Genomic DNA, 26396 nt, shown 5'->3' on the forward strand with positions numbered 1-26396 from the left:
GAGGTGACAGATTCCCTTCGAAGGATTATTTCCACATTACATGTATGGTATAGGCACAGGATACAACATGCAATAAATATATGTTATTATTTGCAGAGTGCTGCATTTGTGCACAGCTTACAGCTAGATGTGATCTGCATAGAACATTGAGTGACTTCAGTAAGGTTTTGATGTGTATGACTATTTTCGGGAGTGGTGTTCACACAGCATTGTTGTACACACTGATACGCTTGGGTGGCTCTGCGACAGCTGCTATGACAGAATCTTATATGGCCATATTCATCATTGAATTTCCAGCATGCTCGGAGAGTGGAAAACATAGAAACCAGGCACAGCCAGCCTGGAGTGAGCGAGTGCGGTAGAGCCGACAGGTGTTTTCCCACACTCACAGCATGCTCAGAATGCAATGGAGACTATTCCCCATGAGAGCGGTCTAAATCTGTCTGTTGCCCATAGCAAACAGTCACAAAACAGCTTTCATTTTTACCGCAACAGTATAGGTGAAAGCTGCACTGCGATTGGTTGCTATGGGCAACAAAGACATTTTCTTTTTTGTTAGCTTTCATAAGAGTGTGGGGTGCCAGGCTACCTTTATATGGCCTACCCTGTAGTTATCTTGTTGAATCACTGGAGAAAAAAACAAAACAAAAAAGAATTAAATATTTAAAACTACTTTTCAAATCCAAAATCTTTACCAACCTACCATGATTCAGGTGAATAAAGGGGATCCAAAAATCTGGCCCAAGTATAAACAGTTACTTGTGTGAGTGGAGCAGTAGTCTGCATGTGGAGCTATAGTATAAATAATGCCACGAAGAAAGGGGCCATGAAAACAGATGTTTGCAGCCTTCATGGAATTGGCTCTAGAACCATAGGTTGGAGCCTACTGGCAGAAGCCTCAGAGTTTTACAGATGCATTTTTTTTGCATCCCCATTGACAAAAATTCTGGCCCGAGTGCGGGTCTACTAAACTGCACTCACAGCAGGATGCTTCAAGCTTGGGTCAGTAGAGTCGCAGTCGAACCAAGAGACTAGTCCAAACTAGGGGCGCAAAAAGTGCACCTGTAATACGCCAATCTCATCTGGCGCAGCAGTTTTTAGCTTTGGCTCTTAGGAGAAGAATGCAAAGTGCTAGCACCAGTGTGAGCCCAGCCCAATAGTCACATTCTGTAGAAGTCACTTGTATCAGCTACATTACATGAGTGACTGGGGATTATTAGAAGTTGGCATAAACAAGAATAATGTAAAATCATCATCATTTGTCTAGGAGAATTTTTATTTAAAAAAAGGACTACAAGATGTAATACAAAAAGTGATGAATTTTGATTAAAAAGAAAAAAAGGGGGGGGGGGAAATAATTGTTTAACATAGCTTAATTCAAACAAATTAGTTAGTTTTCCAATGACACATTCCCTTTAAGTCCCATTCATTGGATAAATAAAATTAATGTGAGCCACGAACAGGGTTGAGTGCATTTTCTCAAGTGGTTTCTGTACCACATATTCATTTCCAAAAGGAAGTCAGTCACCACTCTTAAGATAGAATAATGGAATAATGAAATTGTGTGTCCATCCTGGTTGAGAAATTCACATTTTATTAGCAAACCGGATTGAAGCAACAGTCATCATATTGATTAATTGCAGGTTCCCTATGCCCTCCAGCTGATGAGTTACAGCTTTCTTCTTATTAGCCGGGTACTTGTCCATTTAAAAGAAAAAAAATGTAACTGTATCCCCACCAGCCCTAAATTAAACTTTATTGAACTTTGACATAATTTTTTTAGCCCCTGAAGTGGACAGTAAGATGTGATTATATTTGTCATGCAGTGCATTTTACGAAGTCTATGACCGCAGCCTTTTATACTCAGCGGAGGTAGGGCCCAATAGGTTGAGTTACATGACATAAATGGGTGACAAAAGAGCCGCCTGCCCCTGTCATCTGCTGCTGTTGAGCCTGGCATGTAAGGGGTTACACTGTCAGGATCTGAGGTTTTTGACATTTAGAGCAGAAACCTGGCTGTCAGTACTTAGTCAAGCCACCACCTTAAAAGATGTACATGCAAGTTTAAAGCCCATTAGTGAGGTCAGTCAACAGGCTTACCTTATGATGGCTCAGAGAGCGCAACATAAAAGTGGTGACAGATTTCATGTAATGGGCAGAGGCTCTACATGCCCAGCATGCACTTCCCTGGGGAATGTGGTGAGGATTACATTGTTCTCAGACAGCATTTTATGGCCTATCCATCAGTCATAAAACATTTGTTGGGGAAAAATATACCTAGACTTTTGTTCCAAGAGTTGTGTCAGCAGAGAGAAAAACTTAAACATTAGCTGGAAGTGTCACAGCTTTTGAATAAGATTTCAAGCATACAATAATTGCATATCCTTCAACTGTGAAACATATCACAAGAAATGCAAAAATTACAGGAAAAAAAAACAAAAAAAAACACACACAACAACCAAAACACAACCTTGTACCCAGCATAAATAAATTCTAAGAAAATCATGACATCAGAACAAAAATACAGTGTTAGGGCTTATTCACACGAGCGTATCTCCGCCGGCATTTTCACAGCTAGCCAATACACGCTACCATCTGATGCATTGGATTCCAATGCATCAGAACACACAAGCTTATTTTCGCGGCGTAAAAACGCTCTGTGAATAAGCCCTTAATAGAACCACCATTGGGCAGCCACAGGATCCTTTTCCTCCCACCGAGATACAAAAGGGGTCTACAAAACTAAGTGCAATTACAAGCTGTGAAAAAAGAAAAAGAAACTAGCTCCTAAAATTACATTTCCATATGGCGATAGGTGGGGAAGCCGTGTAATTGTATTTCATTTCGTAAATAGTTACCCATCTACTTTAACCAAGTGTAGTGAAAAATATTATCTTTCATAAAAAGGAGTATAAATGCATGTATATTTTAAGGATTTTTTTTTATAGTTACATTTTTATTAAGAAAGTTCTTTGAAACATTTAAAAATTACCCTTTTTCTCCACAAAAATAAAATATAATTTTCATAAGCAACAGCCATGTACATTTTTGTACTTTGAGCAATAACTAATATCAGAGGGTATAAAAGAAAAAAGCCACACAGGACTTTTTGAATACTTGTAAGGCACTGCAGTTTCACACAGTATTGTATAAATAAGGTCCCTAGCATGATGAAAGTTTATCTGTGGAAACAAAAGGCATGTAGGCAACTTGGGGCTTCAGTCGACACAAGGACAGCAACAACAGAACATCCTACAGCAAGGGTTCCTCCTCTTATACTCTACAGCTTGTTTGATTTGGGCTTTTGCTGCTCCAACATAATCTTTAACCTTTTCCATGTTTAACTCCACAACATTCAGAGTCTCAGCCTGTTCTTCAACCAGTAAAGCCATCTGTAAGAAGAGATCATGGACCTCTTTTATACGCGTCTCCAGCTTTACGAGTTCTTTGTGCCGTGTTTCTATTTCATTTAATGCTGAACGAGCGACTTTAACATCAGAAAGAAGATTTTCTGAGAAGACATCCCATTTACCTTGCTCAATCATATCTTCGATTTGGTTTCCCGAAATATCCTTCCCCATAATCTCAAGTTGACGCTGGATCCGAATTTTGCAATTTTCCCGTTGAACCATTTCAGCTTCATTGTATTCAACCATAGCTTCCTGGAAAGCACGAGTGAGGGTAACAAACTGAGCTTTGGATACACGCGCTATAACGGCGCTTTCACCATACTTGTTTTCGGCATCTTCACTGAGGTTTTTGAGGCTCTGAAGTTTCCGGTGGATGCCTTCTCCTCGCAGCTTAATGTCTTTGGCTATACTGTTGGAATCCCTTTTTATGCTGCTAAGGCGACGCATTGAAGTAAGAAAGCGCGTTGTCTGTTTCCCCAAGCGTCTCACATCAACCTTCAACAAGTGGTTTTCTGTCCGGATGAGTTCTATATCTCGGTACAGAACTTCTAAAGAATAGTCCGTTTCAAACATAGCAATGTCTTGTGGAAGGTCCTCATCACTACTCTGGACATACTGATTGTGAAGTCTTGCGTACTCTAAAAGCTCGCTGAGACGGTCCTTCATGATTACTGTGAAGAATAAAAGGAAGAGTAAAAATTGGTGAAGTAGTCATACAACAATCTTTAACCTAGTGACCATGACATTGCTGCGATTACCAGCTAAGAGATAAAGCACAAAGACAGCCGTGTTTCTTACTTCCTGTTGTACTTCTGAAGTGCGATCAGCTTCAGTGGTGTTACACATAAACCCACACCCCAACTTCTGTAACAAACCTTCTCTATTTTTACTTCTCATAAGCATTTAAAGGCATATTTCAGATTTGGATGTCTAGAAGGAAGGCACCATTGCACTTCAGGATTTTTTTTTCTCCCCAAAAACAGCTTTACTTCCAACCTAGCACTGTATTAAAATCTGGAAAAAGCTGTTAAATAGTATTAAACCTAGGTCATTAATTGGTTATGGCAGGATAATCCTTTTAAAAAGCTAATGCATATGGTCATATTACAGATCTGCGTTGCATGAATCTGTAATACAGTGCCCATACTGTACCCCTGTATGCCACTAACTTTACACATGGCATGTGGAATTACATGCTCTAATTCAGAGATATTCTTCCTTAGCAATTGACATGTCGGACGGGAAGCGGATTCCACGGGAAAACAGGAGTTTTGGTGGGAAACTCTCCTGCTCTTGTGCGCCGCCCGGGCCAATCCGCACACATCTGCGGTACAGGGGAGAAGAAAAGAAAAAAAAAAAAAAAAGAACTCTACAGAGTGGAACCGGGTTGTCTTCAACGACGAATCCAGGTTTAGTTTAGCCCCTGATGACAGCAGTGTTCATTTCTGAAAATTTAGGGGTCAGCATCTCAATCCTGCCTTTGCTGTGGAGCATCACATGGCCCCCAGTGCTGGTTACAATGTTGCTCCCTGTCTATTTTGAAACAGCCCTGTACTTTTTATAACGGCGGTTTAAAAAAAAAATAAAAAAAAAATTAAAAAGTCATACGGCGTGATAAGCCTTGCCCCCTGATGGGTTTGCACTTTGCGATAAATAAGTGCGTTTTGGGTTGCAGTTTGGGCACTCAAGTCTCTAAAAGATTCTCCACCACTGATCTAGAGATTCAGTTATGGCAAGCGTGGAGAGATATGCCGCAAAATACCATATGGAATCTGTATTCCTCCATGCCCACATCACATCTTGTATCGCAGCTAGAGGCGGTACAACAGGGTATTAGAGCCTCCATTCAATGGGTCAGTTTTACGCAATTGATCCTTTTGCTCTGATATTGTAATCACTTAAATGAACGTTACAATCACACATACAAAGTTTCATTCCATAACAACAACTCGTAGTTGCTTGATTTTTCTTAAAATGAGTGTACATTAAAAATACAAATCCCTTTAGGCTAACTTCACACGGATGAGTGCAATATCAGGCAGTGAATCACGGCCCGATATCGCTCACCAACATGCAGTTTCTCCGCAGGTGCGAGGAGTTTTTAAATAAAAACCGCCTTGCATCACTTCAGGGAAGTCGGAGTGTCTGTCATAGTTTCATTGGAGGGACCTCGAACAGCATCGCGTGTGCCTAGTATATGGTGCGATGCTACCACCAGCCCCACTGAACACTGGCGATGTGATGCCATGCCCAAAGATAAAACATGCCGCAATGCATGGGGGGGGGGGGGGCTCCTGTATATGACCCCATTTAAAAGAATGGGGTTCATATTAGTGGTGTGTCTCGCAAGGCACAAACCTCACACGATTGTCTGTCACTGTTGGCTCATGACTTCACCTCTCTAATCAGCATCTTTCATTTTCGTTTGCTTTACTCCATTATAAAAATAACTAATCAGCATTAAACAGAACATGAACAGGAAATCTGTTACATTACTCAGAACGAAACTGCAAACATAGCAGGCCGCAGAGTTAAGACATCTTTAAAAGATTAAATGTTCTAAAAAATAAACCCCTTAGTGACCAGCCCATTGCTTTTTTACAGACTGCTTTAGTGGGCTTTAATCCCCAGGGGCGTAAAAACACGCTTCCTCTGGGGATTAAAGCCACGTGGGCCAAGGACGTGACCCCATCCCTCCCCCCCGATCATGCAATCAGCACCACTCGCATTAAAGCGTAAAAAGATTTTTAAAAGATTTAGCTGCCCTCATAGATCAGATCCATAAGGGCAGTTGAGCGTACTCACCCCCGTCGATCTAGTCCTCCAGGACCAGACATCGGTCTTCTGCGCATACGCGCCAGGCGTCATTACGGCAAATCTGAAGTCTCCTGGCTACTGATGGTAGCCAGGAGGCAGGAGATGTCACCGGGGACCACGGTGGCTGGTACTCGGGCCCGTGATCACCATTTTCCAATGGATAACGGTGATCACGTAAAAATTAAAAAAGAAAAAAAAAAAGTGAAAAAAAAAAGTTAGTGTCTGCTGTCCTCATGGATCAGATCCATGAGAGCAGCTGAAAATAGTCACACTCGTCCTTCGTGATGTCCCGCAGCGATCTGAGCCTGCTGCTGGCTTCTGCACATGCGCCAATGTGGCACGCATGCGCAGAAGGCTGGAGAGCCCAGCCAATTTAAAATCTCCCCAGAGCCAGCTGTCAAAGATAGCAGAGTACAGTGAGAGGTCACCGGGGACCGCTGTATGCGGTTCCTGGTCACATGATCATGTTATTCATTGGATAACGGCGATCAGGTTAAGTGTAAAAAGAAATTGAAAAAGTTTAAAGTCATTTTTTTTCTGCACAGGTGAGCCATAGGGCCTGGAAAGTAGTCAGTTGTGCCCCGAAATTCAATGGGTGTTCCCTTTATTCTAAGCCTAGCCATGTGTCCTGCAAGTAGATTAGGGCCACAAGGGGTATGTTTCTGAACACAGGACAAACAAGGGTATCTATTTTGTTCATTCATGTGTGCTGTACAAAACACAGACACACAGACACAGACGTAAGGCCCGTGCGACAGAGTACAACACTCAGCACGGTGACAGGGAACATACACACAAGAGAAAATAGCCGCACACCAAGCTATGGTGAATGGTAGCACCACTCCAAGGAGAAGGAAGCCTGGCCTAACCTAGCAGGGGAGGTGAAGGGTCCCTGCTTAGAAACGAAGTATTCGTCTCGATAGAGACGGCCCCACGATCTTCATTCTGGGCCATGACTGTCCTTGAAGGGACCCCCAGAGGGAAAAACGGAACAGCAAAGCAAAACATGAAAACCAACAATACAACTGAAAAGGAACCCACAGCAACTTATCTGCAAATAGAAAAACACCCAGCACAGAAGAGCTCCAAGTTCTTCATTATGGTATGGAATAAGCAGCACTGATCACCAGGAGGGGTGAGAATATATAGCCACTCTGCACCTGAAAACTGGCAAAGTGAATAGAGGAGGGGGTCTTTACATGTGTTGAGGCCACCATGTCGCGACCAACAAGCCGCTACATGAGCCTTTGCAATCTTGACTTGGTGTAGGAAATTTATGTTGGGGAAACTGAACAAAAACTGAAAGCAAGGATGAGATCGCATTGCCACACAAGTAAAGAGACAAAATTACCTATGGCAAAGCATTTTCAAGTCCCAACATCACAGAAGAATTTGGGAAAAATCAAACTACTAACAACCACTTGTCAGTATGTGAGTGCTTTTGATGCTCCACCCATGGTGATGTCATCGAGGGTCATACAACATATATTAAACACAGAGCCTGACCGACAGAAGAACACAGTTAGGGCTATTGAAAATGGGAGGACAAAACTAACTAAGCAGTTATTATCTCAGACACAACTCAGTGGTCCTGACAGGAGACACAGACCTACCACCACCAGAGACCTGGTGGGCTGTAGGATCTGGGGCGACGTCACTGCTGTGGGAGGAGCCATTCTGCAGTTTGGTAGAAACTACTGTATAACAGCAGCTACCAGGACCTGTGATGTCACACTCATGTGATCACCTGTGTGGGTGGAGTCAAGAATCACATGATCAGGGGTGATCACTGTATTCAGGAGTCTGGTGAAGTGTAGAATAGCAGAGCTGTGTGCAAATCAGAATGTAGCAGAGCTGTGTGTGATGTGTTGGGTCAGCATGCATGTAGTAGAGCTGTGTGTGTGTAATGTGTGGGAATAAAGATTGATGTACTACAGCTGTGTGTGGCATGCAGCAGAGCTGTGTGTAATGTGCTGTGTGTGTGTAATGTTTCGGGTCAGGATGGATGTAATAGAGCTGTGTGTGATGTAGGGGGAATCATAATGCATGTACCACTGCTGTGTGGCGCATTGTGCCACCAGAAACACTGGTACTATAGTTTCCGAATAGTAAATTTATAACCACCTCTGATACTATCAGAAACAGAATGAATCAGAGGTTGTTTTTTTTTTTTTTTACATCAATTGAGATTGAGATACAAGAAACCCAGAGCAGAGGTAACATACTGACCTGCAGACCCCCTAACATCAGTTTAGAGACCATAAGACTTTTACATTCCTAATCACTGGACTAATTCAGTATTTATGGTTATCCCTTTCTGGTATTTATCAAAGTGCTATTAATCACAACATGTCTGTGTCCTCTTATCCTGTCCTGGAATTTGTTTCAAAGGCAAATTAAGCACACTCCCATGTGAGGTGTTTAAATGTTTTTTTACATAACTACGTCTTTAGATCTGTTCCATTATGCCTGAGGAAGAACCGTGCGTAGGTCCGAAAGCTCGCTATAACATTGTATATTTTTGTTAGCCACTAAAAGTTATATCTACAAGATTACCTGGTTTCACTTACGGAGAACAATCATACTTTGCTCTACAGGCTAACACGATACTAAACTTTTTTCATCCCATTAAAATGATGGAAACCATACTGCGGATTTAAAAATGTGCACCACACGTCAATTCCGCATTGATTTTGTGAAGATTTTTTTTCTGGAGCATGTGGAGAAGATTGGATAAGATTTAAACTATTACCCTGCCACTTTTAAAGCTGCAGGATTTCTCCCTCCCACTCCAATGTAGAAAATCCACTGCAGGAATATATCCCTCAGGTGTTATACCAGGACCATATCCATAATTAAGTAGGGGTATGGACTCCCTTTTTCAATTCCCTGCAAGACAGACACACAGACACACACACACACACACAGACACACACAGACACACACACAGACACACACACAGACACACAGACACAGACACACAGACACACAGACACACAGACACACAGACACACAGACACAGACACACAGACACACAGACACACAGACACACAGACACACAGACACACAGACACACAGACACACAGACACAGACACACACACAGACACACACACAGACACACACACAGACACACACACAGACACACACACAGACACACACACAGACACACACACAGACACACACACAGACACACACACAGACACACACACAGACACACACACAGACACACACACAGACACACACACAGACACACACACACAGACACACACACACAGACACACACAGACACACACAGACACAGACAGACACAGACAGACACAGACAGACACAGACAGACACAGACAGACACAGACAGACACAGACAGACACAGACAGACAGACACGGGCTCCGCAAGCGGAATTCCGTAGCGGAGTGTGTCACTAAGTGTTTCTTCAGCATTTTTAGATCGTTGTGTCAGAAGTTTCTATGGTTACTGATGTACAATTATAAACACTTCATAAGTTTTTATACTTGACAAATGCATCAAGTTTAAGCAATGACTCAATATCTACTGTGTTGACCCTTATTTTTCAAGACTTCCTCCGATTTGCCCTGGCATGCTAGATCTCTGCTTCTGGGCCAAATCCTGACTAATTGCAACCCTTTTTATTTTTATTTATTTATTTTTTTGCCTGAGCAGTGCTTACGTGTGTGACAGTTTCTGAATTTTTGTTTTGCCCATCTGCTTCTGCAGTTGACAGCAGCTTCTCAATGGGCTTGACCATGGACTCAAAATTGCAATGCTTTGTTCACTGAGCCACTAAAGGCTCATTTACACGGGACGAGTGTCGGGCAAACTATGCCCGACACTTGTCCTTGCACATGCTAGCTCCCGTGCACTGGCACGGGACATGCCGTAGTATCACTGGCTCACAGCAGGGTGGCTGCAGGAGATTTCTCCCCTCGCTCTCCCCCACCCCTCTCCATGGACATAACATAGCGGCCGTTCAGTACTTAACGGCTGCTATTTACACTAAGCGATCAGCTCATCGTTTATTCTGCATGGACAATCAGCTGATTGCTCAATGTAAATAGCAGCCGTTAAGTACTGAACGGCTGCTATGTTATGTCATTGGAGAGGGGTGGGGAAAAGTGAGGAAAGAAATCTCCTGCAGCCGCCCTGCCGTAAGCCAGCGATACTAGCTCCCATTCAGGTGCACAAGAGCGAGTGTATGCGGGGATGAGTGTCAGGCATTGTTTGCCTGACACTCGTCCTGTCTGAATGGACCTTTAGTCATTACTTTTGCCTTGTGACATGATGCTCCATGCTGGAAAAAGTATTCTTCATCACCAAATTGTTCCTTGGTCATTGGGAGAAGCTGCTCTTGGGAGATGTTTAGGCTGCCTGTTCATGGCCGTGATGGAATATCGCTAACGATATATCATTGCGGGGAAGAAGGGGGAAGCACTGACTGGTCTCCGCGATGAGCCTATCTAATAGGCTCACCGCGAAGAATTGCGGCAAATCGCAGCATGCTGTGATTTTAATCCCATGAGTGGAGAATCACTACGAGTCTCCACTCATGGATGTCGGGCTGCGCTTTCCATAGTTGGCCTATGAAATGCTTTTCATAGCATGATCTGCGGGCGATTTATTGCCGCGGAGCACACTATGACTATCGCCTGTGGACAGGCAGCCTATAATACCATTCTTAATTCACGGCAGTGTTGGAGGCAAAATTGTGAGTGAGCCCACTGCTTTGACAATAAAAGTTAAAAAACAAAAAAAACAGGATATGCTTATATACTTCAGTAACCATAGAAACATCTGACTAAATGATTGTAAAATCTGCTGCTTCAGGATTTTTAGAAGACCAAAGTCTTTGTCAGTTTCGGCTCTTGGTGTTGACTGTATAATTGAAGCACATAAAAACGTTGCCGTTTTTTTCCAAAATCCTCAACATTTCTGAAGATTTTTATTTTTCCAGACAGCCCACAGAGAATTTTTGGAACTTTTTTTTTCTCTCTTCTAATCTGCTGCTTTCTGCGTCACGTCTGCAGTGTTAGCTGTGAGTGTGCCGCGGAGCGGACGGCTTCCATTAACTTCAACGAAAGCCGTCCGTGCGGGATCCACACAAAAATGGAGCATGCTATGATTTGTTTTCCTCTCCGCAAATCAAATCCGCATGTTTTAACCCATTTGTGGACTCTATGGGCGGCTTGATTTGCGGATCTCCCTTGGGGATTCCGCAGATCTAATTTGCCCGTGGGCATTGGGCCTAACCTAAAACTTTGTGGACCCAAAGGAACACACTTGGCAAAACCTGATAATTTTGTGGACTAGTGCATTGCCTAAGGGTGGTGCATGACTCAGGCATTCAAAGGGAAAAAATGGTCCTAAGACCGTGTATCAGTCTTGTCTTGAGTTTCTTTTTAAGACTTACTCTGTTTGATGGTACTCTACAGAACATGCTAAGAACAGCATCCACAGCAAGCTTTCTTGCTGTATTGGTAGAAGTGTTCTCACTGACAGCAGAAGCAGTGTGACAATATCCCTACAGGCTGTGGTAAAAAGTAGTGTATCCATCACTCTTGTTAGATTGTAATCTCTTTGAATTGTTAGCTGTAGGTCAAGCACTTTAACTGGGTATTCCGGTCCTTTTAACTTTTCTATTGATGAACAGCACTTCATCAATGAATGTTCCCTGCCGACCAGCTGATTCCCGGGGCCACTGTCACTGAAGTCAACTTAGGAAGCTGAAAGTGCTGCCTCGGGGTTGCTCCTGCAACGTAGCTCCCATTAAATGCAATGGAAGCTGCACCTGCAGTACACCCAGACCATTGCGCTTTAGTCAGTGCTTTCACCTTCCTCTGCTGAGTGCAGGGACAGCCACCCAGGGAAACGGCTGATCGGTGGGGATCCGAGCCAATGCTCGGATCCCCACCAGAATACCCCTTTAACACTTGTCTACATGTAGAGTGACATTTTGTCCATGAACTAGAGGGTAGCTCAACTTTGGGTGTGCTTGGAATGTAGATTAGGGGCTTTCCTGGCATACATGGGCAGAGGACACGGCAAATATGGGAACACTGCCTAACTGTGAATCTCATCTGGAGTTTGAAAGCTTGTGCCACTTGCTTGAAGGGTGTTAGTCTTTATATTAGATTTTAGTATCTTGATGCCAGTGTGGACCCCCTGGCACTGTAGGAATGTCTAATCGTTCACACCTCATCTATGCACTCCTTGACCTGACAGACTGTTTGCATTTGCGTTGTTATAGTATGCTTTTAAATTTTATTTATTTTTTTTTGTCTGTAACTCCAGTTCCTAAATATTTTTTGTCAGAACAATTTGGTAAGCACTCTTTTCATGCAATAGTCCGTTAGTTAACTATACTGCTAATCTAGACTGTTGTAACTTCCTTGAACTTTGTGGTAGGAAGCACTGGCTAGTTCTAGCTAAAATACACCGCCTCTACTTTTTACTTTTAGAATAGTGATTATTTTAGGCCTAAGTGGTGACACAATTTCCACTTTTAGTTTCATATGCATTAAATGTACTAAAGTTGTGTCCTTTTTATTTATTTTTTTTAGTCTCCCCCCCCCCCCCCCCTTGAATTGGGTTTTATTCACATGGACCTATCTAGTATCTAAATCTGGATTAGATTTTGGAAAAGCATGAAAACATGTACTACGATTTTTGGAGCATCTTAAAAGTCACATGAAGCATCAAGCCAGTTTCGCATCTACATCGGAACTTCAAGCTAGAATCCATACACAGACGGCTGTCTTTTTTTCCCCCCTCATCAGTGTGCAGGAGGTTTCTGGCTTGGCTAGTGAGAGTCCTGTGATAGTTGGGAAGAGTATCTTTTCTGCTTTAGGCCTAATTCCCACGAGCGGATTTCCGCCGCGTAGCCCCGCAGCTATTAGGTTCTATTAAACCTAATAGCGCAATGCTCATGGTGCGGAATTCCACCGTGGAATTCCGCCCCGTGAAAGCACCCGTAATCACCAGCGGCATGTTCTATTTTCCGCAGGCGTACATGCGGACGGCTTCCATTGCAGTCAATGGAAGCCATCCGTCACGCTATCTTCCGCTGTAGTACAGTGGAAGATAGTGTGAAAACGCTTTCCCGCCCACTGCCGGCCACGTCATATGACGCTGCACGCCGGCAAGGAATGCGGGCTGTCGGGCAGCGGATCCGGAGGGGAGTATGGGGTCTCTGTGTGGGGGGGGGGCCCCAATAGAGAAATCCATCATTTCAAGTTACTCAATGGTGGTCATTTTAATCCAGTAACAAGATGGAGGATTATACAAGAGTCGATCAGGCAGAAAATATGTAGATGCTCCATTTTTGTGTGGATCCCGCACTGACGGCTTCCGTTGAAGTTAATGGAAGCCGTCCGCTCCGCGGCACACTCACAGCTGACACTGCAGACGTGACGCAGAAAGCAGCAGATTAGAAGAGAGAAAAAAAAAAGTTCCAAAAATTCTCTGTGGGCTGTCTGGAAAAATAAAAATCTTCAGAAATGTTGAGGATTTTGGAAAAAAACGGCAACGTTTTTATGTGCTTCAATTATACAGTCAACACCAAGAGCCGAAACTGACAAAGACTTTGGTCTTCTAAAAATCCTGAAGCAGCAGATTTTACAATCATTTAGTCAGATGTTTCTATGGTTACTGAAGTATATAAGCATATCCTGTTTTTTTTGTTTTTTAACTTTTATTGTCAAAGCAGTGGGCTCACTCACAATTTTGCCTCCAACACTGCCGTGAATTAAGAATGGTATTATAGGCTGCCTGTCCACAGGCGATAGTCATAGTGTGCTCCGTGGCAATAAATCGCCCGCAGATCATGCTATGAAAAGCATTTCATAGGCCAACTATGGAAAGCGCAGCCCGACATCCATGAGTGGAGACTCATAGTGATTCTCCACTCATGGGATTAAAATCACAGCATGCTGCGATTTGCCGCAATTCTTCGCGGTGAGCCTATTAGATAGGCTCATCGCGGAGACCAGTCAGTGCTTCCCCCTTCTTCCCCGCAATGATATATCGTTAGCGATATTCCATCACGGCCATGAACAGGCAGCCTAAACCTCCCCCAAGAGCAGCTTCTCCCAATGACCCAGGAACAATTTGGTGATGAAGAATACTTTTTCCAGCATGGAGCATCATGTCACAAGGCAAAAGTAATGACTAAGGCCTCATGTCCACGGGCAAAATATGATTTAAGATCCGCAGCGGATCTCCCGCATGCGGATCCGCATCCCATAGGGATGCATTGACCACCCGCGGGTAGATAAATACCCGCGGATGGTCAATAAAAGGGATTTTTTTAAAAATGGAGCATGAAAAAATCTGGACCATGCTCCATTTTCGTGCGGGTCTCCCGCGGGGACGGCTCCCGCGGGCTTCTATTGAAGCCTATGGAAGCCGTCTGGATCCGCGGGAGACCTAAAATAGGAATTTAAAAGTATTTACCCATCCGGAGCGGACCGGGAAGGTCTTCTCTTCCTCACGGCCGGATCTTTCTTGCTTCGGCTCGGCGGATGTGCCCGGCGCATGCGCGCGGCACGTCGACGATGTGCGGGCGACGTGCCGCCGGCGTGACGAATTCATCCGCCGGCCGAAAAAGAAGATCCGGCCGTGAGGAACAGCAGACCTTCCCCGCCCGCTACGGATAGGTAAATTCTTTTAAATTCTTATTTTCAGCCCTCATGTCCGCGGGGCAGGAGGGACCCGCTACGGATTCTACGGATGCCTGACACTCATCCCCGCATACACTCGCTCTTGTGCACCTGAATGGGAGCTAGTATCGCTGGCTATGTCGCATGTTATGTCCATGGAGAGGGGTGGGGGAGAGCAAGGGGAGAAATCTCCTGCAGCCACCCTGCTGTGAGCCAGTGATACTACGGCATGTCCCGTGCCAGTGCACGGGAGCTAGCATGTGCAAGGACAAGTGTCGGGCATAGTTTGCTCGACACTCGTCCCGTGTAAATGAGCCTTTAGTGGCTCAGTGAACAAAGCATTGCAATTTTGAGTCCATCGTCAATCCCATTAAAAAGCTGCTGTCAACTGCAGAAGCAGATGGGCAAAACAAAAATACAGAAACTGTCACACACGTAAGCACTGCTCAGGCAAAAAAAAATAAATAAATAAAAAGGGTTGCAATTAGTCAGGATTTGGCCCAGAAGCAGAGATCTAGCATGCCAGGGCGAATCGGAGGAAGTCTTGAAAAATAAGGGTCAACACAGTAGATATTGAGTCATTGCTTAAACTTGATGCATTTGTCAAGTATAAAAACTTATGAAGTGTTTATAATTGTACATCAGTAACCATAGAAACTTCTGACACAACGATCTAAAAATGCTGAAGAAACACTTAGTGAAAACCAAAAATTTGTGCAAGTCTCAAAAAAAAAAAACCAAAAAGCTTTCAGGCATGGCTGTACAATGCTTAAGCGTAAAAACAAACAAGTTTAATTCTATTCCACTACAATTTACCATTTATCATCTTTTGGAAAAACGTATTAACAATCAAGTGGAACTTTGTTACATTTAGGGGGTAATGTTAGAACATTGTACCAATCTTGAACGCTTATGGTGAAAAATTCTGTGCCTATTGTGAATCTTTACACTTCTAGGCCAAGTGTAATGCCGACAGCTGAAGACCACATTCAGACCAACTGGGTACACAAAACTAAACACTAACCTGTATTGTCTGCCTGATCGACTCTTGTATAATCCTCCATCTTGTTACTGGATTAAAATGACCAACATTGAGTAACTTGAAATGATGGATTTCTCTATTGCAATATGAGGCGACTACAAGCCCGATGAGTCTTACTTTGCAGACACCGCTATTGTACGGCTCAGGCTCTAATGAAGCAACTCGAGTTACTGAAGAGGAAAAGGAGGAGGTTTAAAAAAAAAAAAAAAAAGTGCCATTTCTGTTTTTATCAAAGTGTCAGGCGGGGCAGATGGTCACGGGAAAATATGAGTAGCTCATTTCATCCTGGTGAATAGTAGAACCAACAACTCCACACTACAGACACATCGCCTTTATGGACTACTGCATTCAAGGTTATCTACCCGTCATCTCTCAGTGTCCAGCGAGATCTGCCACCAAGACATTAGCAGATCCTAAAGAGTAACTGCATATTTACAGAGCTTCTTACATGACATAGCAATGGGGGTCCAGGTGCCAAGACCCCCACTGCTTGCTGAAATTAAGGGGCAGAAGCCCAGTGGAGTGCCCCTTCAGCTGTAATAGTCACTACTCTGTAACTGAAGACGGAATGAAAGAAGTCTACAAGCCCGTCTTCAGCTGTAGAGAAGAGCAGAGGAGTGACTACCACAGCCTGAAGGGGCACAGCACTATTAACAGCATGATGATTCAACAGCTTCACGAGTAAAACAAGCCAGGTAGTTACAACAGCAATAAAGCCAGTCAAGGATGAGCCAAGGGCTTATTCACATGAGCGGGTGCATAACACTGCATGGATTACTGGTCATTTGAGTGCACTGCGCATGGTCGCGTATCTCACGCACACAGTCAAGCAGTGGGACTTTTTTTTTATCCCCCGCTGTGTATGTATCATCACCCATAAGCAACTGTTGCATACTGTATGTTGCCCATAGAGAAGAATAGGGCTCACACTGCATGATACATAGTGAAATAGAGCATGCTGCCATCTTTTTCAAGTCCATGTACGCCAAAAGCATGGCTGTTTCTATGAGCCATTATGGTGCTTTTGCATCTGCCTCAGTGATTCCATTATCTTGCTCCGTTGGCCGTCTTATGACGGAACTGAACAGCACCGGATGGACCCCATTGACTATAGTGGGTTCCGTTCAGTTCCCGCTCAGCTGTCCAGCATCTTACTGGACAAATACACCACTTTTTCTTCACTTTTTCTGTATTTTGTGCCGATCTGTGACGGAGCCTCCAAACAGAGGTTCCAGCGTAGATGTGAAAGCAGCCCAACAGGTACAAGTCGGCGCAAATCAAATAGAGCTGAATGATGCTGTGAACTTTGTACAAAGTGACTGAAGTAATAGTTTGAATGCCCGTACATGTTGCAGCCAATTGGTGGTAGCCACATGTGGATTACTACTCCAGCTAGGGCTACACATCGGCTTTGACTACAACCACGGGAAGAGGGATGCTTATACTCACCTCTCCCAGCAAGTCCCCCGCCAGCAGCTCCAGGTCTCCCTGGTGAGGTATTGTTTACAGGCTGCAGTCAGCCTATGACAGGGCTCAGTGATCTTTGGTGGACTTGCAGGGTGAGACGAGTATAAGGTTTTTGTCATGTGATGGCCACAGGGAAGCTATCAGGCTGGCCTGCCGAAGCTAGAGAGAACGCCCACAGCTCCAGATTGGCTGCCGGATACACACCTGCACCGAGCTGAGGACGTTTTCTAAAGCCACTTTTTTGGCCCCCGCTCTGCTAACCTCCGGCAAGTATGTTCCCCATTCTCCTCCCTGCTCTGCTAACTTCTGGCAAGCATGTTCCTCCTTCTCCTCCTGTCCCCACTCGACTACTTCTTTGTCCCCACGCTCTCTGGCAACTCTATTCCTCCAGTCCCCACTGTACTGTCTCATTTGTCCTGAGCAGTTTTCAGCGGCTGCTATAGCAGGAAGCCGGCCAGCTGCCACTGTGGGCGAGCTGGCTCCCCGCAGCCAAGTTAACACCACTGCTAGGCACTGGCCGCCTGGGAGATCTGACACCCCGTGAGGGACAGGAGAGAGATAGCGCGCCATGACCGGCTTCAGTGGCGGAGGACTAAGGCAGCACACATTGCAGCGTATGGTATTAGTGTATCTTGACGCCACCGGAAGTTTGGGGTTTGACAGGAAGAACACCCCTGTCACACCCCCAGCTCCTGATAGGGTCAAGAAACAAAGGTCCTGGAAGGACTAAGTAGCTGGGGACGTCACTTACAGCGCAGGGGAGCCCAAGCGGGAGACCTGCTGCAGGAGGAGTGACACCCAGGGATAGGCGCAAGTATAGAAGGTCCTAGGAGCCTGTGTATGCAGCGTTTAATCCCCCAGCGGCAAGATGTTCAGATGCCCTGCATTACCTACTATCTGCACTGGAAGCGGCTTCTCCTTCCCCTCGGCCCGATTCACCGCTGTCCTACCATTCATTTCCACTGGGTGACATGCTTGGCTGCGTCACTGTGCAGCGGTCGAGCAGAGCTAGCGGAGGACCGGAGGAGCGCAGGCATTTAGTGACGCGAGCGTGCTGGGGAGTTCTGCACACACCACTTCAGCGGAGGACCGCAGGAGCACTGCCAGTGAGCGGCCGTAGCGTGGTTAGGAGATCAGCACCCTACACTTCAGCGGAGAAGCAGAAAGCTGCCAGTGATCAGCGGCAGCGTAGTGGGCCGAAGTTCAGCACCTAGGACGGAGCACAGGAGCGCTTTACAGGGTGGTAACGACCTTTAAACAGCAGATCTCAGCAGCCTGAACATCAGGATCCTCTTAGGAGCAGAGCAGCGCTTTAAGTAATGAGGGACCAAGGTGCTCAGTGACAGCAGCAGAGAAAGGGCACCACTTTACCACCATGCTGGCAATGCTGGAGCACCGGAAAACATCCCCAATAGCATACTGAGCAGCCAGGACCTGCAGGGGAGCGTTGTCTGCAGCCAATCAGATACAGGGGGCGTCCATGGACCACTGTAAATGCCTCAAGTATAGGCTTGTTTGTTATTTTAAGAGCGCTCACCAAGCTTTTAGCTGGCACTTTACTCCCTAAAAAAAAAAAACTGTTTCCAAAAAGTGAGATATTAGAAGAGTTTTCCCATCTTAGCAAGTACAGATAGATCTTTTTTTTTTTTTTAAGAGATCACTGGGTTCCAGCTTGTTTCAGAATACATTTTGTCTTTCTCTGTACAGAAGATCTCACATCCGCATTCTATGCAGAGAGATGCAGGTCAGCACCTGCACAGAACCTGGATGGGAGCGGAACGGTACAGGGGGAAACCACTGACAGCAAGCAGCTCTGTGCCGGCCGACGTACAGACACCTCCCATTCTAGTCTGTGAAATGAGCATGAATAAGGCCAGTTACATATCTGTGTCGGGGCCTCCAGCCCGGAGGATCTGTCGCAGACCCAGCTACAAATGCTGGAGGAAAAAGTGCAGCACATCATGCTCAGCAACATCCAATTTCTTCGCAGGAGCAAGGCGTTTTTATATCAAAACCGCATCATTTCGGGGAAATAGCGATTTGTTTTCAGTGTGAGGCCTCGCATCGCACTCGTGTACACCTAGCATGTGGTGCATATGTTGCTGTCAGCCCCATTGAAAGCAATGGACAATGTAATAGCACTCACGAAGATGGGATGTGCTGCTTTTTGTTTCCAGCATCACAGAGGGGGGGGGGGGGGGGGGATAATTAAATCAAAAGAATGGGGCTCCTATTCATGCGTCTCAGATAGGCCATGAGGTTTGGGGGTTTTTTTTGCCTGAACCATCAGTCCAAATGTATAGCCTCAAAGGCTATAACAGAGGTGTGTTCTGTCTGTGCAATTAACAGACAGCACAGGGTCCCCAAAATACACTATGTCACAGACCTAAGGACTTGATCACACGGGCGTATTTTTCCCTCAGTATTTTGTGAGCCCAAACCAGGGGTGGAATATGAAAAGAGAAAGTATAATGGAAAGTTTTGCGTTTCTTGCGTATTTTGGACCCGCTCCTGGATTTGGCTCACAAAATACTGAGGAAACATACGCCCAATACGCCCTAAGAGACAGAAAGCATCTGTGTAAGCCCCCTAGATGCTGAGCCCATCACACCTCAGAGCCTACTAGATACTTTGGTATACCAAGTATTTTATAAGCCATTAGTGGGTTGAATTGTGAAGTCCCCTAGCGGTAGTAGAAAAAACAGTTTAACCCTTTCCAATCCACTGTCTGACATCTAAAGACATTCTGAGTAAAGGCTTTTACAGCTTCCGATGTCAGAAGACGTCCGGCAGGGTATTCTTACTGTATATTACTGGCCGCTCTGTTGTTGGGGGCCTCTCCATGGCTGCCAATGCCGCAGTACAGACTCTAGCCAGCAGATGGTGCCATTGTATAATGGCAGAAAGAGAGAACTCCCTAGGAAACCCTGAATCCCAAATTGGATTGCAAAGGGTTAAATAAAAATAGATTTTTTTTTTCACTTTCTTCTTTTTCCATAAAACAGTTTTGTCTTGTAAGAGTCTATGTACACTTATTAAAAAGACAAAATAAAAATGAAAAACTGAAACAAACAAAGGGATTGCTAACCCCCACCCCATGTCTCCCAAAAGCTACATTAATAAATAGTTCTGCATCCCAAAATACTACCATTAAAGAATAGGTCTAGCCCTGTAAGGCACAAGCTGCCATGCTGGAAGGATCCAGCCACTTCCCACCCCAGCCAGTATTTGTCTTCCTGACCAAGCCCCATTTTTGAAATCCGACAGGTTTTACCTTATGTAGTAATAACTTTGGAATGGTATTACTTATACAAGCGGTTCTAAGATTATGTCAAAGAAACATTGTATTTTATGTCCGTCCGAGGGAAATCTTGTCTCCATTTATAAAAATATCCAAGATGTAGCGCAGCTGACCAGAGCGCTCCTGTCTGTGCTGTGCCCGCACTGCAGGTGTAACAACGTACATAAGACAGTGGAATGATGAAATATCTGCCTTTGGTTAAATTAAGTTTATATATAGATACCACCCACGGTGTCCTCTCCTTCCCTAAAATCTGCTATGTATACCGCTCCAGGCCCCTGGCGCTGTGAAGAAGAGAAGCCGTACTGTGTTGGAGTGCCTTCACATTTGCAAGAAAAATTGTGTTTTTTGAGCGATGTGAGAGTAAGTGAAGATGCAGGATTATGAAACCAATGATTTTCAATGGTTTCATTCCCATTTCCGATTTTCAGACAATAATAGCACATCAATGACTGATGCCAGTTTTTATTTTTCTTTCTTATTCGTCTATGTTCACGGCCATTCTGGTAAAACATGGGACCCGCAGCGGTTTACTTGTATTTGTAAATAGCAGGTCTGCCGGCAAAGAAAGGGTATGGCTGTGAGCATACTGCACATGTGCAGTGTGAGGGTTCCCCACTGTTTCATAATAGGGTTGTGTATGAAATCGCCACCCATAAGTAATGCAATGCGTTGCATACGCTGTCCATACAAATGTATAGGTCTTACGCTGCATGGTACATAGAGAAATAGAGCATACTGAGATCCATTTCTCCTGCATATCAACACACAGTGCCAACACTCACATAGATGAAAGAAAAAGTCTTTCATTGACTCCATTCACCGCATATCACGCGGCAATGCAACGCCCGCATAATACGCAGTGAAAGAGACCCAAATATGTATCTAATAAGTTTATAAGTTGTACTAACTGTACAATGCATTTAGAAATAAGATCTCTGTGATCGCTTTGACTTGTAAGACATGCCCAGAGACCACACCGATTCATCTTTGTGCGTCTCTGGGCAAACCTACCCTGTTTCCCCAAAAATAAGACGCGTCTTATATTAATTTTTGCTCCCAAATATGCGCTACGTCTTAATTTTCAGGGGGTGTCTTATTTCGCCGCTGCAAATCCGTCTGTGGCCGCTAATCCCTCAATTGGCCAGCTTTGTGGACGAAATTTCTCAGAAAACTCGTCCACATGGGACAGCAAATCTGTCACGGCAAAGCTGGGAGAAGCCGGTGTTGTGGTGTGGATTCACCGGCCACAGAAACGGAAAAGTGTGCAGCCAGGTCGCTTCAAAACAAGCGGCTGAGTGCCGTGGGTTTTGAAGCAGCGCTTTCCCGGCGGAAATCTCGCTGTTTATCGCTGTGGCCAAACTGCGAGATTTCCGCTAGAAATACGCTCTGTGAGAACCCAGCCTTAAGAATCATACACAGGTTGCCTGACTCACACACAGAGCCATAAAAAAAATAAGGGCTGTAAAGTAACGTACCTGTCTGCAGACAGAAGTTCCTGTACCACTTGTAAGCAGGGATGGTATTGCAGCTTCCGGCCACCAGGGGGAGCTCATCACAGCAGACGTGTACAGCAGGAACAGAACGTACAGTATGGACTTTTCCAGCCAGCAAGGGGAGCTCACAACAACAGACTCGTACAGCACAGCAGGGACAGGATAACAGCAGACTGTCTGCAGATCTACCTATACATCTGGAGGTAGGAGACAACGGGGATGGCAGCAGGGGACAGGCCACTTGACCTGCCTGCACACTTTACTATGCCTTACTATCGGGGGTGCCTTATATTTGGTACTTCTGCAAATTTCGGGGGGGGGGGGGGTGCCTTATTTTCAGGGAAACACGGTACTTGACCCCAACCGTTTTTTGGACCGCAAGTACAGAAACCGATGAACAGAACTTGAAGGTGGAGCGGGTGGGCACACTAGATCGAGTTTACTCCATGGGCTCGCAGTGACTGTCAGAGATCACATGCCTGAAAACCTTGCTGATAGTCTCTGATCAATGCTCTGATCTCAGCTGTCAAACAGAGACCATGCAGCTCCCGCATAGGGAAAGACCGTTTGGATATTTGTGGTCTAAAGACGTTAAATGGCCCATTTACATGTGACAATTATCGTTCAGGCTCCTGCAGGAATTTGAATGCTAATCATCCCGTGTAAATGTACACAGTGACTGAATGAGAATTATTCAGTTCTACATACAGAAAACTGAATGATGCGCCGTTCAGTGTAAACAGCAGTCGTTGACTTTTGAACAGCTGTCTGCTTACAGTGAATGGAGGCGGGTGGGCAGAGAGCGCTGCACTGCCTGCTCCGCCTCCATGCCGGCAGCCCTGTGAGGCCTCATGTCCACGGGGAAAATCAGGCCCGCTACGGACTCTCCATGGAGAATCTGCTGCGGGTCCCTCCTGCCCCGCGGACATGAGCGCTGAAAATAAGAATAAACTTACCCACAGCGGACCGGGCAGATCTTCTTTCTTCGGCCGGCGGATGTACTCGGCACGCCGGCAGTGTGCCGCGCGCATGCGCCGGGCACATTCGCCGGGTTGAAGAAAGAAGAGAAGACCTGCCCCGTCCGCTGCGGGTAAGTTATTCTTATTTTAGGTCTCCCGCGGATCCGGACGGCTTCCATAGAAGCCCGCGGGAGACCCGCACCTAAATGGAGCATGTCACTTTTTTCATGCTCCATTTTTTTTTTTTTTTTTTTAATTAACTTTTATTGACCATCCGCAGGTATTTATCTACCCGCGGGTGGTCAATGCATCCCTATGGGGTGCGGATCCGCATGCGGGTGATCCGCTGCGGATTTAAAATCATATTTTGCCCGTGGACATGAGGCCTGAGTGATACCAACAATACTTGCTCCTGTCTAACAGCACGGGAGCGAGCATCATTGGGACGATCTGTCGAAATTTGACACAAAACACAGTGAAGAAGTCTAAACCGGTTATGTTTTGTATCTTCACAGAACCGCCTACTGTGACAAGTCTTCACATGTACCAGAGAAAGAAACTATTTACTGTCTGCTTCGTTCGGCTACATTGCTGAAAGTCAAGGAGAATTTTCCCATTGTAATTAAAACATAAACCCAATTCTGGTTTCTCAGATGTTTCAGGAAGATTATAAGGGAGTATCAATAATAAACAGCTCTCCAGATTTCAGAGGGTGTGTTCACACCGAGCAGAAATGCTGCAGATTTGCAGGAACTACGTGGAAAACGTACAGCATTTTAAAATGCCAGGAGAATTCTCATCTACAGGCTGCGGGGGAGGGGAGGGGGGATTCACAATTTATCTGCGGTGCAGACTTTAAATCCGTAGCATGTGAATTTATGCTGTGGATTTTAGCATGGATTTCACCTCTTCAAATGAAAATCCACATAATAGAAAAACAAAATGAAACTGACATATTAATTCTTCATGCAGAAACCACGTTGGGTGGCCGCGCACGGATTTATCCCCTAGACCAGTGTTCCACAACTCCAGTCCTCAGGGACCGCCAACAGGTCATGTTTTCAGGATTTCCTCAGTGTTGTACAGGTGATGTAATTATTGTCGGTGCCTCAGGTGTTCTTACTATACGATATCCTGAAAACACGATCTGTTGGTGGTCCCTGAGGACTGGAGTTGGGGACCCCTGCCCTAGATGGAGGCTAAATACGCACCCAAATCCACAGCCAAACGTCAAGGTTCAACCTCAAAGAAAATTTGAATGTGGATCTGGCACTCGATACTATGTGAGCGGGGTTCAAATTTCTGTTAGTTTACATCGTTTTTGAAGGATGCAAATGATATTAATAAACTGCGTCCAATTTTTAATAATGCGTGTATTAAGACGAAAAAGCTAATATGCAGTTTTATGAGTAAGGTAACAGTCTTCTCATGGATTATTTGCTGCTCAGCAAAAGACGCCAAGTGTTAACGCAGCCTTAGGCCACTCTCACACATCCGTTTTTTACTGCGATTACCATGGCATTTTGAATGCCGCAGAAATCGCAGTAAAAGACGCTCCCAGTGACTTCAATGGTGCCTTGTAGACATGCGCTCAAACGTGCTATCTTCTAGCGTCACAATTGTTTGAGTGCTATCTGCGTTATTTTACCGCACCTCACCCATCACAATGATAGGGGGTGTTAAAAACTGCATCCGAAAAAGTCAGTGAAATTGCAGCGTTTTGCCAACCTTGTGTGGGAGTGGCCCTAAACAGGGTATTAGTGTAATATGTAGACACTGGAAGTGTGGGAGTGACCAGGCTGAGCTACAGGTGATGCCCACAGCTCCCGATCGGCTGCAGGACACATACGCCTTCACCAAGCTGGCAAGATAGAGATCAGCTGAGGGGATGGCAAAGCAAGATGCCTGCATCTGGTGTCCTGTTGCCACGACGAACCAGTTGGCCCTTAACGATTTTTATTGCGGGGGTCCGATGACCTCACAGAGGGAGCGCACTCTCTCTGTGAAACCCTTTCTACGCCACCATCTACATAGAACGTGGCATGTAAGGGGTTAACAGCGAGGGAGGGAGCCGCACTACTCCGATGCACCCCCCAATCCGATGTAGCTCATAAATATTGGGGCTGATGGCAAAGCAGGACACTTGTATCTGGCTTCCCGTTGCCACGACAACCAGTCGGGCCTCAGTGATTTTCTTATAGCAGGTGTCCCATGACAAAAATAAATAAATAAAAAAATAGAGCTCCCTCTGTAAAAACCCATTCCGCACTGCAATTAACATAGATCGTGGCATTAAGAGGTTGCCGCAAGAGCCCATTGAAATCAAAGGGTGTGCATAAATGTGCAAGACATATGCAGAAAGCCTGCATGCATGCACAAAATCAGTGCGAGGGTGCGAACGTGCTCAAGCATGCAGTTCATTTGCGCACACAAATACATGCTGGAGTAGGCGAAAATTGCAGGCATAAGCGCATTTCAGCCACTCAAATCAGCAGCGCGTTTGCACGACCAAAGTGCATTTAAGCCCATGCGAACAAGCCCTTAGTGCGCCTTCACATGGGACTAAATGAGGCTGCATGGACAATCCTCCATCACAATGTTCTCCGTATGGGGCCCAAATTCCGCATCTGTTAAAATCCGCTCGTCTTTACTTCAACACGGCTATGGAAGAAAGTTTCCGCTGCGGCGCGGTCGGTCGGTCGGTCGGTGCAGAGTTCTACCCAGACAGAAGTTGTAGTTCTGCACCTAAAGTCTACGGAAAGACAATCCAAGCCGTTACACAAAACACTGTTAAAAACTGCAGCCAAAGCTACATGTGCGCAGCGTCCTTCTCCACCTGTGTGAGAGCCTCCTAAACACAGTAATAAGATGTGGGAAGTAGTCTCTAGAAGTAGTCCTAGACAGCCCAGTGCCTCATCTGCCATGTACAACCTGCCCGGCCGCCGCACTCACCTCACGGATCACTGACTGATAGCTCTGCCGGAATTAGGAAGGAGTGAGCCCGAAGAATCAGTGCAGGACGGCGGTCATTTCCCAGCGGGCAGCATGTAGGTCCGTGCGGCTGTCCCGGTAGTTCCCTCTGTCAGCAGCTGAAGCGTCTCTTACACAGGTGGAGGAGTGAGGAGAGGCGGCGGCAGATATAGGCGAGAGGAGGTGTTACATGGCCGCGCGTGCTGCACATTCCCCTCCTGTGATGCTATGTGGACTGTATGTGACCAGTGCGGCAGTCTGC

At 45.4% G+C, this 26396-nt stretch overlaps 1 protein-coding gene across 2 annotated transcripts; it reads right to left on the reverse strand.

Annotated features, from left to right (window-relative positions):
* Positions 1 to 1574: 1574 nt before the first annotated feature.
* STX11 (syntaxin 11) lies at positions 1575 to 26390 on the reverse strand. Of its 2 annotated transcripts, none has more exons than XM_066595908.1 (2): positions 26117 to 26390; positions 1575 to 4081 (listed from the first exon to the last, which is right to left on the reverse strand). In XM_066595908.1, exon 2 carries the CDS (start codon positions 4074 to 4076, stop codon positions 3219 to 3221), a length of 858 nt encoding a protein of 285 aa, XP_066452005.1. In that variant the 5' UTR covers positions 4077 to 4081; positions 26117 to 26390; the 3' UTR covers positions 1575 to 3218. The 2 variants fall into 2 exon arrangements, with proteins under 2 accessions (XP_066452005.1, XP_066452004.1); XM_066595907.1 differs by lacking the exon at positions 26117 to 26390 and adding an exon at positions 15924 to 16079.
* Between the last annotated feature and the right edge of the window lie 6 nt (positions 26391 to 26396).

This window comes from Eleutherodactylus coqui, chromosome 3 (genome assembly GCF_035609145.1).
Source record: "Eleutherodactylus coqui strain aEleCoq1 chromosome 3, aEleCoq1.hap1, whole genome shotgun sequence".
Classification (NCBI taxonomy): Eukaryota; Metazoa; Chordata; class Amphibia; order Anura; family Eleutherodactylidae; genus Eleutherodactylus; species Eleutherodactylus coqui.